Below are 12,755 nucleotides of genomic sequence, written 5' to 3' on the forward strand. Positions count from 1 at the left end.
CATTTGTCCATAATAATACTTAGTGAAAAAGGAGAGAAAAGGGGAAGGAGTAAAGATCATCTTGATAGAAGAATGACATCTAATTAACAAAATAAGGAAAAATATCACTGTAACCTCCAATGTAATAATTGATTCAAGCAAGGGTCACCAGTGGATGTTAAAACCACTGAAATGTTTCAAGAAACAAGATATTCATATATTTTCAAAGTATCACACAGCAAAGATTACTAAGCGGTAAAGGTGCCTATAAAGACCTAGCAATGACCACTCTCACAAAGCGGTCATTATCAGGATGGCCTGACATGTACCTGCTGATGTGATACAATGGGACATTACAAAATATCACTTGTGTTCTTCCTGGAAATGTGTGGCCTGCATCTAATTATTATGAAACAAATGAATCCAGAATGAAATGACTGTGCATGCAATGGGCACAGACTTCACAAAGATTTCAATGTAAGAAAGAACAAGCTAAGCAGTGGTAGGGCTACCCTAAGCTGGGGGAAACTAAAAAAGACACAACCAAATACAATGTCTGAACTTCAGATCCTGGATGAAAAACAAACACTTATAAAGGATATTCTGGGGATAACTGAGGAAACTTGAATGTGGACCACATGTCAGATACTGTTACTAAATTAATGTTGATGTTTTTAGGAAATACAATGGAGCTAAGAATATGTAACAGGCTGTCCTTGTTCTTGGGAGATACATGCTGAAGTATTTAAGGATGAGATGTCATGGTATCTGCAGCTTATTTCAGATAATTTGGCATAATAAAAGTGCATGCATGTCTGTGTGTGTACATGCAGGTGTGGCAAGATTTTAACAGCTGTATAAGAGTACAAGTGAAAGGTATAAAGTTTATCCTCCATTTTTTTCTATGGGCTTGAAAACTGTCATTCTAAAAAAAATGTTTTAATATAACAATATATATAATTCTGAAAAATAATTATAAATTATAAAACATAATTCAATATAATTCTGAAAAAAAGAAATTACATAAAAAACTATTTCCAAATGATAGGGTTTTTTCCCATGGATTATTTGAGGCAAAACTTTACAAAAGTGCAATTAAAAACACATTCTCTCCTGAGTCATGTTTCCTACCAGCACAGGGGCTCTGAAACATGCTAAATTGATGCCAACTCCCAGTAGAACATCGTAGGTATCAATGAACTCCTTTGTTATAAAAGTATTGAGACCCTAGTTCTCAAAGATGTACTCATGGTATGGTAACAGACCTGGCTGCAACCCTGTGATTCTGTTATGTGGTAATCAAGGGTCACAGTACAAACTACAAAAGAGAATACTAAAAATTCAAAAAAACCTTTATGTTTTGAGTTCTCTCATTTTTGTTTCTCTTAAACTATAATTAGGCTTTATCACCAAGCACTTATGAAAATTTCAGGAAGATGATTATAAAATGAAATGTAGGGCATAAAATAGTAATAAATTCAACAGAACTACTAAGGTTTTCAAACACATGAACCATTGCTTTGATTTTTCTTAAAAATATCCATATGAAAAAGAAGTGTTCACTCTGGTTGAATGCTAACTACAAGTAGTACTTTAAAGCATAATCATATGTAAGGCATTTCTGAGATCACACACAATCAAGCAGTAACTCAAGAACTTTCATCTTTGCACTATTCCCAATGACTATCATTAAAATAATAGAGTTCCTCCCTTTCATCTAAAAAGTTTTCTTTTTAAGTTGTGCTACGGTAAGGAATTTGAGAAAAATTATAAGGAAACCAATTATGTAAGAAGACAGCGTCCCCCAGAAACCCTAAGAACAGCCCAACAGTGAAATGTTGAAACACATAATAAAAAACCTAAAAACTTTAAAAAGAGTGTTATTTAAAACACACACACACACACACACACACACACACCTAACTGTAAAACCCCTGGATAAAAAAATAAGTGTAATATTCATTGATCGAAATCAAAAGTTAGATTGTAATATATAAAGAGAGCCCGTATAGCCTACAGGGTTGTTGAGAATACCTGAAATCTCTGTTCAACAAGAGATTATTGTTTTTTATAATGCCATAAAATTCAAATAATACAGAGGAAAAACTATCTTTAAAATGATTTGAGGATTGAAAAGTCTACATATAAATGTTTCAATGCTAGAAACTGTGTTCACTGAAAACATTTCAAAGATATTGGGCCTACAACTGAACTTGAAATTAAAAACAAAAAAGTAAAACCAAGACAATCTTATGAAGTCCAGTAACTTCTCCCTTAAAGTCAATTCACTTTTACTGATCTAGCTTAGAAAGAGCAGAAAAGCAATGTGTAGAGGGGACCTAATGTGTAATTCAAATTTCACTATTAGAAGAAAGGGGGGAAACCACCACCAGGTGCCTTACTCCTCTGGAAAAACACCTAATTAACAGAAGTTGCTCTAAAGTTAAAAAGAAGAGTGGTCACAGATGTCTATTTAATCAAGCGATTATATAGCTGAGCCATAAAAAAGAATAAGATTAAGCAAAGCAAAATAAATATAAGACTTCAGGCTACAGCCAAAAAATGTTGTTGTTGTTTGGTGCAAAATGGTGGTTTTATCAAAGCAGGAGGATAGGACCCATGAGTAGAAAGAGCTGTTGACCCAGAATTGTGAGGAGCAACTGACTGATTATACACTTTGGGGTTGGGGATAGTAAAAGGAAGGGAAGTTCCAAAAGGACTTTCATATGCTGAAGAAGACTCACAGGATACCCGAGCCTTGCTATTGTCAAACCAGGTTATCTTTCCCCTCGGATATGGGAGAGCTTGGTTCTTGTCTCACGGAGTCGAAGAATGAATCTCGCGGACACAGGAGAGTGAGAAAAGGAACAGAACTTTATTAAGTAAAGATAGAGAGAAAGCTCTCAGAAGTGAGAGGGGTCCCAACAGGGTTGCTCCAAAAAAATATTGTTTTATTAAAGAGTTTACTTAAAAAGGATCAAACTACACTACGGATGTATGGCCTATATCTAATCAATTATAACTTCCAATTCTATATCCCAAATGATCCTCAAATTTATTCACTTCTTATCTCTTTGCCAAATCCTAATCCATGCTCCCACCATCTCCTTCCGAGTTGACTGCATTAGACTCCTAACTGAACTCCCTTTCAGAGCCTCTCAAAGTAATCATTTTCAAAGTCCTTCATAATCTTACCTTCAACCACCATGAGTTAACTTTTTCATGGGCAACGCCACACTGGCCTCTGAAGTGCCGTGAAAGGACAAGCTCTTCCTGACCTCAAAAGATTTCCATACGTCCCTCTTCTTCAAATGTTCTTCCCCCAATGTTTGTTCTACTAATTCCTATTTAATCTTTAATTAAATTGTTTCTTCCTCTAGGAAGATTCTCTGACCCACCAGACTAGGTGAATATCCTGCCTTCTGTATAGGTAGCACTAATCACAGTTACTCACCTGGGTGAGTAACTGCTGAACATCTCGTTTTACCAAAAGACTACATGTTCCACAAGAGCTGGGATTGTATCTGATTGTTTACCATTTTTCTCTCTAGCACCAAGCAGAGTAACCAGGTCATAAGAGATGTTCAACAAAAATCTGTTCAATGAATGAATAAATAATAATTTTCTCATTATAAATGAATAGCTGTTTATAAACAGTAAGTGGAAATTTTAGCACAAGAACAGTTCTGAGCTATTCCTTTAACCCAAAACATGATTTAACCCTCCATGAATTTTTACTGTTTGTACATCTTTCTTTAGTTTTAAGGAAAAAAAGGGAGTAAAGTATGCATTGTCTGGATTTTTGATTTTTCAAAGAGAAAATTACTTGTAACAGGGTGGCCTGTAAGCTTTAGTAGAAAGACAGGATAACGGTAACTGCCTCTGCTCATTAGTAAAGACTGTACTACACAGTGGTGGTTCTCCTTATGAGGAAAAAGACAGCTGCAAACTCCCAAAGAAAATTTGTTTACTTTTCTGTATCTTCATCTTGGTATAACTTTGAAAATGGAATGAACTGGAATGAGTTCTCATCTACCTAAATCCCTATATCCTATCCATTAAAGGAGGACATAGGAACAAAACATTTGTTTCAACAGACTGCTTCAACAGACACACCTCAGGAGTAAGGGCAAGAATAGCGGTGCTTTTGTTTGATACAGGACAAAATGATAATTACACAAATAGCTATTCCTATCACAAACCAAATGATAAACATTGTGGAAGAGATCAGTCCACTGATCACCAAGAAACTGCAGTATATTATAGTGGTCACAGTCACACAACTTGGGAATCAATCAGACCTTGGGCACAAAACTCCTTTCATCACTTACTGGCCATGCTACTTTGAGTAAAATTATTTAACCTCATAAATCTCGGGGATCCCTGGGTGGCGCAGCGGTTTGGCGCCTGCCTTTGGCCCAGGGCTCGATCCTGGAGACCCGGGATCGAATCCCACATGGGGCTCCCAGTGCATGGAGCCTGCTTCTCTCTCTGCCTGTGTCTCTGCCTCTCTCTCTCTCTCTCTGTGACTATCATAAATAAATAAAAATTTTTAAAAAATATCTATATTTAACCTCATAAATCTCAGCTTCGTCATATATAAAATGAGAGTACTATTTTATTTCCCAGATCCTAAGATGTCCTTGAAAAAATATACACATTTTCTAAACTCAGAATGAGCCTGACAACTAATGTTAAAAGAAACTGAACAGTAGGGATGCCTGGGTGGCTCAGTGGTTGAGCATCTGCCTTTGGCTCAGGGTGTGATCCTGGAGTCCCGGGACTGAGTCCCACATCGGGCTCCCTGCACGGAGCCCGCTTCTCACTCTGCCTATATCTCTGCCTCTCTCTCTCTCTCTCTCTCTCTCTCTCTGTCTCCCATGAATAACTAAATAAAATCTTAAAAAAAAAAAAGAAAAGAAAAAGAAACTGAACAGCCATGAAGCAGAAAAATAATTAGCCTGAGCATGTGGAAATTGAGCCATGAGAAGCTATTTCTTTATCTGATTACACAACTCAGCTGAGTTATTTACACTGGTGGCAATGTACTCACCTGAACTTTAACTTAATTCAAGCTCCAAAAAGATTCCACTATGACATAGCATTGAAATTAAAAATTACTGCACTCACAAAAGACTGTAAATCACATGTGATAAGAGTCAACTGAAATTCCCAATCTCTCAGACTAGACCATATGTAACATTTTCAAAAGTAAAAGTTAGAGAAGTTGGTATGACTAATTCACAGAGCCAAACATCTAAATGTCAAAATTTCAGATGACCTTCAAGAAAATTTGCTTAATTTTCAGAAATATATACTTGCATTAAAGACAAAAAAAAAAAAGTTTAATCAAATAGAAACCACCAATGAAATTCATTTTCTTTGCTATGCTTATGCAATGACAAAGATGCTAAAGAGACCCAGGCACAGGTTATAAAAGCAGCACATCCAATATGATGATGCACATAACTGCTAATAGCCGAAAGTAATTCTAAAAAATCTGGCAACCCTCAAAGTTGCCAGTGGTGGAGTATCTGCCTTTGGCTCAGGTTGTGATTCCGGGGTCCTGGGACTGAGTTCCACATCAGGCTTTCTGGAGGAAGCCTGCTTCTCTCTCTGCCTATGTCTCTGCCTTTCTGTGTCTCTCATGAGTAAATAAATAAAATCTTTAAAATATATATTTTTTTATATATAAAGGCATAATATATATATACATTATATATGTATAAAGGCTTAGATTCAAACATTGATTATAATTCTCCAGAAGCTGGAGAATAGATAAATGTTTATTATTGCTAGTTAGTAAAGGGAAGAGAGAGAGAGAGTAAAGTGAGATAGGTATAGTCTTCCCCCTGAAAAAAACGTGTTTCAGTCACGGGCACCTTAAGGAGTCAAATCCAGTAACAGATATCTTCAAGTTTTTTGGTGAGGATTCAGTGAGATCATAAGTAATACATCTACCATAGGGCACAGCACACGAGTAAGCACTCAATGACCTGTTGTCATTACTGTTGTTATGGGTCACAATTTGAAAAAAAAACACAAATTTAAATACTGAATGATAACAAAGTATTCTTTTATGAGAACTGATCCAATAATGGCCTAAGCTACAGTGAGAAGAATAATTTTGTGAAATTTTTTAAATTCCCTAATTAAAAAGACATTTACTTATTTATTAATTATAGCAAGAACTATTTTGCTTACGTCTAAAAGTAAACCCTTGTCTAAACTAGCTATTACTGTTTATCATCGCTCACCATCAGGTTATGCTTTAATGGTGGTGCTGGCATGCTACTTCCTAGTTCTGTCAGTAAGATTCTGTGTCATTCTAATACAACTGACAAAAATTAAAAATTATGAAAGAGACAGCAAGTCCATATATGTACACTTATCTACTTTATACAAAGAGTCACAGACTAGTAAAAACAAAGGCCAACTGGATACAGAGACAGGTTTTTCTGTGAACCACACAAGTTTTTAATTTTAATCAAATTTTAATTAGCTGACAAGATTAAATATTCTTTTAAAATCCAGATTCTCAGCTTCCAGTGAAAAACGTAATCTGGCAACACTGTGCATAGGACTATAACCAGCTAGAGCTAGATAGCAGATGCCCGGCCCCCTGTCTTCAGATGGCCATCATCTCAAATCTGCTCACTTAAGCCGTTTATATTACCTTCCTAGCCTCTGTAAAGATTTGAGTCTCCAACTTTTAATGTGCACATTTGACTTGTTTCTCTAACCTGGAGTTTCTGAAGAATTGGACAGCGGAGCAGATGCTTCAGCTAAGGCAGCTAATGTAGCTAATACTGATGTAGAGGAGTTTCCAAATTGAACAGCAGATACACCTGTTTCATCTATGAGAAAAGAGAAGATGGTTTTAAACTTTAAAGGAGCTTAATCTAATGCATTTTTCTGATATTCTATTTTACTTTATTCAACTCTTAAATGAAGTTGGATAATTGTTTTATGAAAAACAAGCTTGGATTAGTTTTTGAAAGATAATATTGCAGCATATTTTGCAATATCACCTTTCTTTAAATTCTTATGTCTCATAAAAATTGGTTTTTGCCAAAATCAAAGAAAACCAAGGTGATGGATATAATCTTACCCTCATTCTCCAACAGTCCTTTCTTAAAAGGAGGAATACCTACTAAAGCATAAAGTCCCAACAGCTATCCTATATGCATCTCAATACCTGTTGCCTTGGATGAATTTTCTGAAGATACCAGACCTGTTAGGTTCACCACCCCTCCAGGTCCAATGATGAACTGTGGTGTGGCGGCATGTATCGTCACAGTGTCCGGACTCTCTGGGTTGGTGTTGATTTGATTCTGCATAGCAATCTAGGGCACAAATCAACACAATGTTTAGAGAACTACATCAGGAACATATAGCATAGATTCTCAATGTAGTGCAAACATAAACATAAAGGAAATTCTAAAACTTCAGAAGAATCATATAGTACAAATGGAAATCTTTGAATAAGGTCTACTGAGAGAGCTGTGGTAAATCACAGATAGGAATTTACATCCTAATTCTCCTACTAGATAAAGCAGCAAAATTCCATGAGAAGAGAATTGGATACCTGGAAGGCTTTTATAGAACACAGCTGAAAGATATTTTGCTGCCCTGTGCCCTATATTTTGATTTAAGAAATCAAATTACTAAAAAGAAAAAGAAAAAGAAATAAAAATAAAAAATAAAAAAATAAAATAAAATGAAATCAAATCAAATTACTTAAATATTACCTCTACTATATTCACCAATATGTATCATTATACATATAAAGCATGTCCTTCCCAATTAATTGTTCTCCATCTTCAACCCTGACCCCCAAATTACACTCCTAGGAGTAAAAGAATTGCAAGAAGCATCACAAAAATCTTTTAAGTAACTAGCTGAAATTCAGTAGAGTCAGATGATCTTAAAGAAGAGTTCTACTGAGGAGAACAAAAGATAGGCAAGAAGCAGTGAGTAAAGAAGATAATTTATATCAATGTTGTGTAGCTGAAGAAAAGAAAGCTGTATTGGTTATTAGAAAAATTTGCCCAGGGGTGCCTAGGTGGCAGAGTCAGTTAAGCATCTGACTCTTGGCTTTGGCACAGGTCATCTCAGGGTCGTGAGGTCAAGGCCTGTGTGGGGCTCTCTGCTCAGTGCAGATTCTGCTTAAGACTCTCTCTCCCTCTCCATCTGTCCCTCCCCGCTCAAATGAATAAATCTTAAAAAAAAAAATTAATAACTGGAGCACCTGAATAACTCAGTCAGTTAAGCATCTGCCTTCGGTTCAGGTCATGATCCTGGAGTCCTGGGATCAAGCCTTGCATTGGACTCCCTGCTCAGCAGAGAGCCTACTTCTCCCTCTGCCCCTCTCCCTCACTCATGCTCGCTCACTCACTCTCAAGTAAGTACAATAAAATAAAATAGCCCAAAAGCCATAAATAACTGCTTCCAAACAGATTTTTTTGAGGATGACAAAAAATAAACCAATCAGAGTGATAGAGACTGTATCCCTCACTCAGGGGATGCTGTTATAGCTGCTAGAGAAAAATTTTAGTGGAAGTTTAACAGACTTTGAAAAACTGTATTGTATCCAAAAATGCAACAAAAATAATTAATAGAATAAGATGTCTGGAAGGGGAATTCAGGAACTTAAAAACACAGAAAGTAATCACCTTATCTAATCTTCTAATGTTATATGTAAGACTATGGTCTTACAATCAGAATAATGAACAGTAACAAACAAAAGAGAAAGTGAAAGAGGAAAAAGCCTGTCTAAAATAAACAAGTCCAAAATGAAAAGCTAAAAGCTAAGTAGCTCAAATCATCCACAAGACAGAGATCCTTTTATTTTCTCAAATTAAAAGCCAAAAGTTACCTGTAGTATCTCTGCCAAATCTTCATTCCCATTGTCTATTGAAATATCAAATGCAGTTTTACAAAATTTACTTTGTGTGTGTACATCAGCACCATATTTGATTAAAAGTTCCACCACTTCTTGATGATTATGTTCTGTGGCCCAATGTAGAGCTGTCATCTTCAGCATATCCTTAGCATTAACATCAGCACCATGCTATAAAAATATTGCAAAATAAGACATTTTTAAAATATGAAATATAAAGAATTCCTAATATGCAAATACTAGCCATTATGCTTTAAAGAATCTGCTACCAACATGATCAGCTCTCTATTTTTTTGTGTTGAATAATCTGTTTGTTCCACAAATCTCCGCACATGTGACCTAATCAGTTTCTATCATGCTAACTTTCCTAATTATTTTCCTTCTAATTTCTTAGGAGTGCAGCAATGATTTCTTCAGTCATCAAGCTATGAGCATCATGGGACAGAATGGCATATGAAGTGAAAAAAGATTGAGGCATCTTACTGGCCCACTGGTTAGGCATCCGACCCTTGACCTCAGCTCAAGTCATGATCTCAAGGTCCTAAGATTGAGCCACACACCAGGCTCTGTGCTGAGTGTGAAGCCTGCTTGAGATTCTTTCTCTCTCCCCCTCTGCCCCTACCCCTACTTGCACACACTCTCTCTCACCAAAAAAAAAAAAAAAAAAAAAAAAAAGCGAAGGGAAACTATGAACATTCCTCAGAAACCTCTTTAATTCTAGTTCCTTGTTTATACAAAAATATCCTTTGCTTTCAAAACCAGTACAATATAAATAAACAAAAGGGAGCTATCAGGGATGCACTGTCCAATATAGTAGCCACTGGACACATGTGACTATCAGGCACTTGAAATATGGCTAGTCCCAACAGAGATGTATACTGTATATGTAAACACACACTGGCATTCAAAGACTTAACACCAAAAAAAAGATAGAAGATAATTCATTAATAAAATAACTTTTATATTGATTTCATGATGAAATGACAATATTGTATATATATGAAGTTAAATAACATATAATATTAAAGTTAGTTTTTTTTAATGCAGCTAATAGAAAATCTAGAATTACATGGGATTCACATTTGTGGCTTACCTTGTATGTCTTTTGGATAGGCTGATCTAAAGGCTAGAATAAAAATCCTTACTTGTGTTATTAATTTGTTAATGATCCAAGCTTCATGTTTCCCTCCATAAGCATTTTAACTATGTCAGGTAAGACAAAGCCATAGTCTCTTATCATAGCGGAGACCAAGGTCTAAGAAATCAACTGTCTGACTTAACTAAGAACATATCTAGAAGTTGTTCTTTTTCTCCCACAAAGGAAAACTTTAAAGATTATTTTCATTTGATGGGCTTACACACAAAACAATGAGACAACACAGGGGGGAAAAAAAAAAAAAAACCAGACATTCAATAAAACTAGTTCCCTTCTCCCTCCTATAAAACCATAAATCCTTTGGAGCTTACTTTCAAAAGCAGAATGCAAAAAAAGAACACATACCTTAAGCAAAACCTCTACTATGCTGGCATGGCCCTCTGAAGCTGCCATATGTAATGGCGTTCGGTCCACTTTGGTTCTTGCATCCCTACTTACACCAGCTCGGAGTAGAACTTCTGTGGTGGAATAATGCCCATACTGTGCTGCCAGATGAAGTGGAGAGGTTCCCAGCTATACCACAAGGAAAAAAAAAAGCCACATTTATAATCATTTTTAAAAACACCTCTATTACTACCTTCTATTTTGTATTTTCTTTTTACATAGCAAACCGATTATCTTCGTATTATCTGTTTACATAGTTAACTCAGAACTCAAGAATATAATGTACGCTTATCACATTCGCTTCATAGAGGCTTTCAGGAATTCCCCTACACTTCTCAATGAGAAAGCAAAGTCAATATTTCTTTTAATTCAATTTTATTTTCTTATTTTTTAACAGAGAAATAGCCTGAACAAAATTAATTTCATCAGGAATTAGAGATAATTAGGGTTTGAGAAATTTTTCTGAGTACTAGAATGTTTTCCTCATATGATTCATACAAAACTTTTCATCTATGAAATCCATATCAAATAAACGTTAATAGTGTAGATTTTTATATTAAACTGTTTTGTAGGACTTAAAAAATACATTAATTAAAGCAACTCAGTGATCTTTTTAAATAAGTTTATATAGTCATTTTTTAAGGGAAAAATCTGATCTGAGGTATGCTTGCCAAAGATGAGTCAGGACAGAACCAAAAGAGCCCAGTTCTCCTGAAATTGGTTTCATGTGGTATAGCCACTACAATAACAGTACATTCACAATATGCAGGGGAAGTTCTAAAATATAAGTAAAGAAGAACCTTCCAATAAGGTAAGCATACATTTTAACAGGTGAAAATTAGAATTAAGTTACCCATTTAGAAGCCTTGAAAGTCACTATAACTCTGATTACCAAGGCACTGGTGTTCCAAAGAACCAAGATAGTTCATTAGATGGGGAGCCTGGGTGGTGCAGTCAGTTAAGCAATTAATGTCCAAATCTTGGTTTCGGCTCAGGTCATGCATGACCTTGGGGTCGTGAGCCCAGTGGCAGGCTCCATGCTCAGAGCAGAGTCTGCTGAAAATTCTTCCCTCTCCCTTTCCCCACCCTCACCCTGCTCACACAGCACGCATGCTCTCTAAAATAAACTGAATCTTAAAAAAAAAAAAAGGTTCACTAGAACATGAAATTTGCTAAGACTACTATAATAATGGCAACTAAGGTTTTTGTTAAAGCACTTTCTATGGCACACACTATTCTAAGACCTTTACACATATTTTCTCATTTACTCTCCTTTTAAGGTACTGTTACTATCCTCATTTGGTAGCAAAAGAACCTAAGGCACTCAGAGGTTACTAATTGGCCTGAAGTCACACATTGAGTAAGAGTCATAATACAAAGCTATATGTGTTCTCAACACATGATAAAAATGGAAATCATTTACCCTGGAAATAATTATTTTGTTACTATTAAAAGTCTTATGTTTTTAAGGGAAGATCATTCGAGCAGATCAAAGAAAATTCATGAACAATCATTTCTCCATGCAATATCATATTTTCCTATAATAGCTCTTTCTATACTCTTAAAATTCATACTCTTAAAATTCTATTTTTGAATGAAGTCTCTCAACAGCCCACTGGGCAACCATGAGTTCTGCTTAGTGAAATATAGGGTTTACTTGTGTTTTTTCTTCTTGAGATCTAACCATTTTGGTTGATGACATAAAACACATACACACATAGTTTAAAGAAAAAAAAATTAGGCAAACACTCATGAAACCACAATCATGGTCTAGAAATAAAACACTACCAGCAATTTAAAATCTTCCCACATGCCACTCCCTAGTCATAAACCCCTCTCTCAGCCCCTGAGGCAATTACTGTCCTGAATTTGTTAATAAAAATTGCTTTACTTTGCTTTGGTTTTGCTTTTTACCACTTATATATCCTTAAATAATACACTTGGGTTTTACCGGTTTTCAACTTTATGTAAATAATCATATTGCATGTATTTCTCTGTGACTTGCCCCTTCTTTTGCTTATACTCATACGATTTACCCATGTTAGTGAATGTAAGTCTAGTTCACTAATTTTCTGTTCTATAAAATTATATTGAATAAATGAAACATAATTAATTTAACTAATCTACAGATGAATATTTGGGTAGTTTCCAGTTTTTCATTATTACAAATAATGCTACCAATAAATACAATCTTGTACATTTCTCAAGTATATGAGCAAGAGTTTCTTTGGGGAATATTCTTCTTTTGGGGGGAAGAGGGAATATTCTTATAAGTTCAAAGGCTACATCACGGGTTATACATATGTTCAAATTTAGTAGGTACTGCCAAACTGT

At 35.5% G+C, this 12,755-nt stretch overlaps 1 protein-coding gene across 10 annotated transcripts in view; it reads right to left on the reverse strand.

Moving 5' to 3' along the window:
* GABPB1 (GA binding protein transcription factor subunit beta 1) overlaps positions 1-12,755 on the reverse strand; it is a 64,262-nt gene that overhangs the window by 12,304 nt on the left and 39,203 nt on the right. For 6 of the 10 annotated variants that reach the window (XM_035708776.2, XM_025472816.3, XM_025472815.3 and 3 more), the window contains 4 exons: positions 10,383-10,550; positions 8,858-9,052; positions 7,178-7,325; positions 6,723-6,836 (listed from right to left, as the gene is read on the reverse strand). In XM_035708776.2, the coding sequence (XP_035564669.1) occupies positions 6,723-6,836; positions 7,178-7,325; positions 8,858-9,052; positions 10,383-10,550 (625 nt within the window). The remainder of the gene's footprint in view (positions 1-6,722; positions 6,837-7,177; positions 7,326-8,857; positions 9,053-10,382; positions 10,551-12,755) is intronic. The other 4 variants (XM_025472819.3, XM_049104143.1, XM_049104144.1 and 1 more) reach the window with 1 other exon arrangement.

This window comes from Canis lupus, chromosome 30 (assembly GCF_003254725.2).
Source record: "Canis lupus dingo isolate Sandy chromosome 30, ASM325472v2, whole genome shotgun sequence".
NCBI classification, from domain to species: domain Eukaryota; kingdom Metazoa; phylum Chordata; class Mammalia; order Carnivora; family Canidae; genus Canis; species Canis lupus.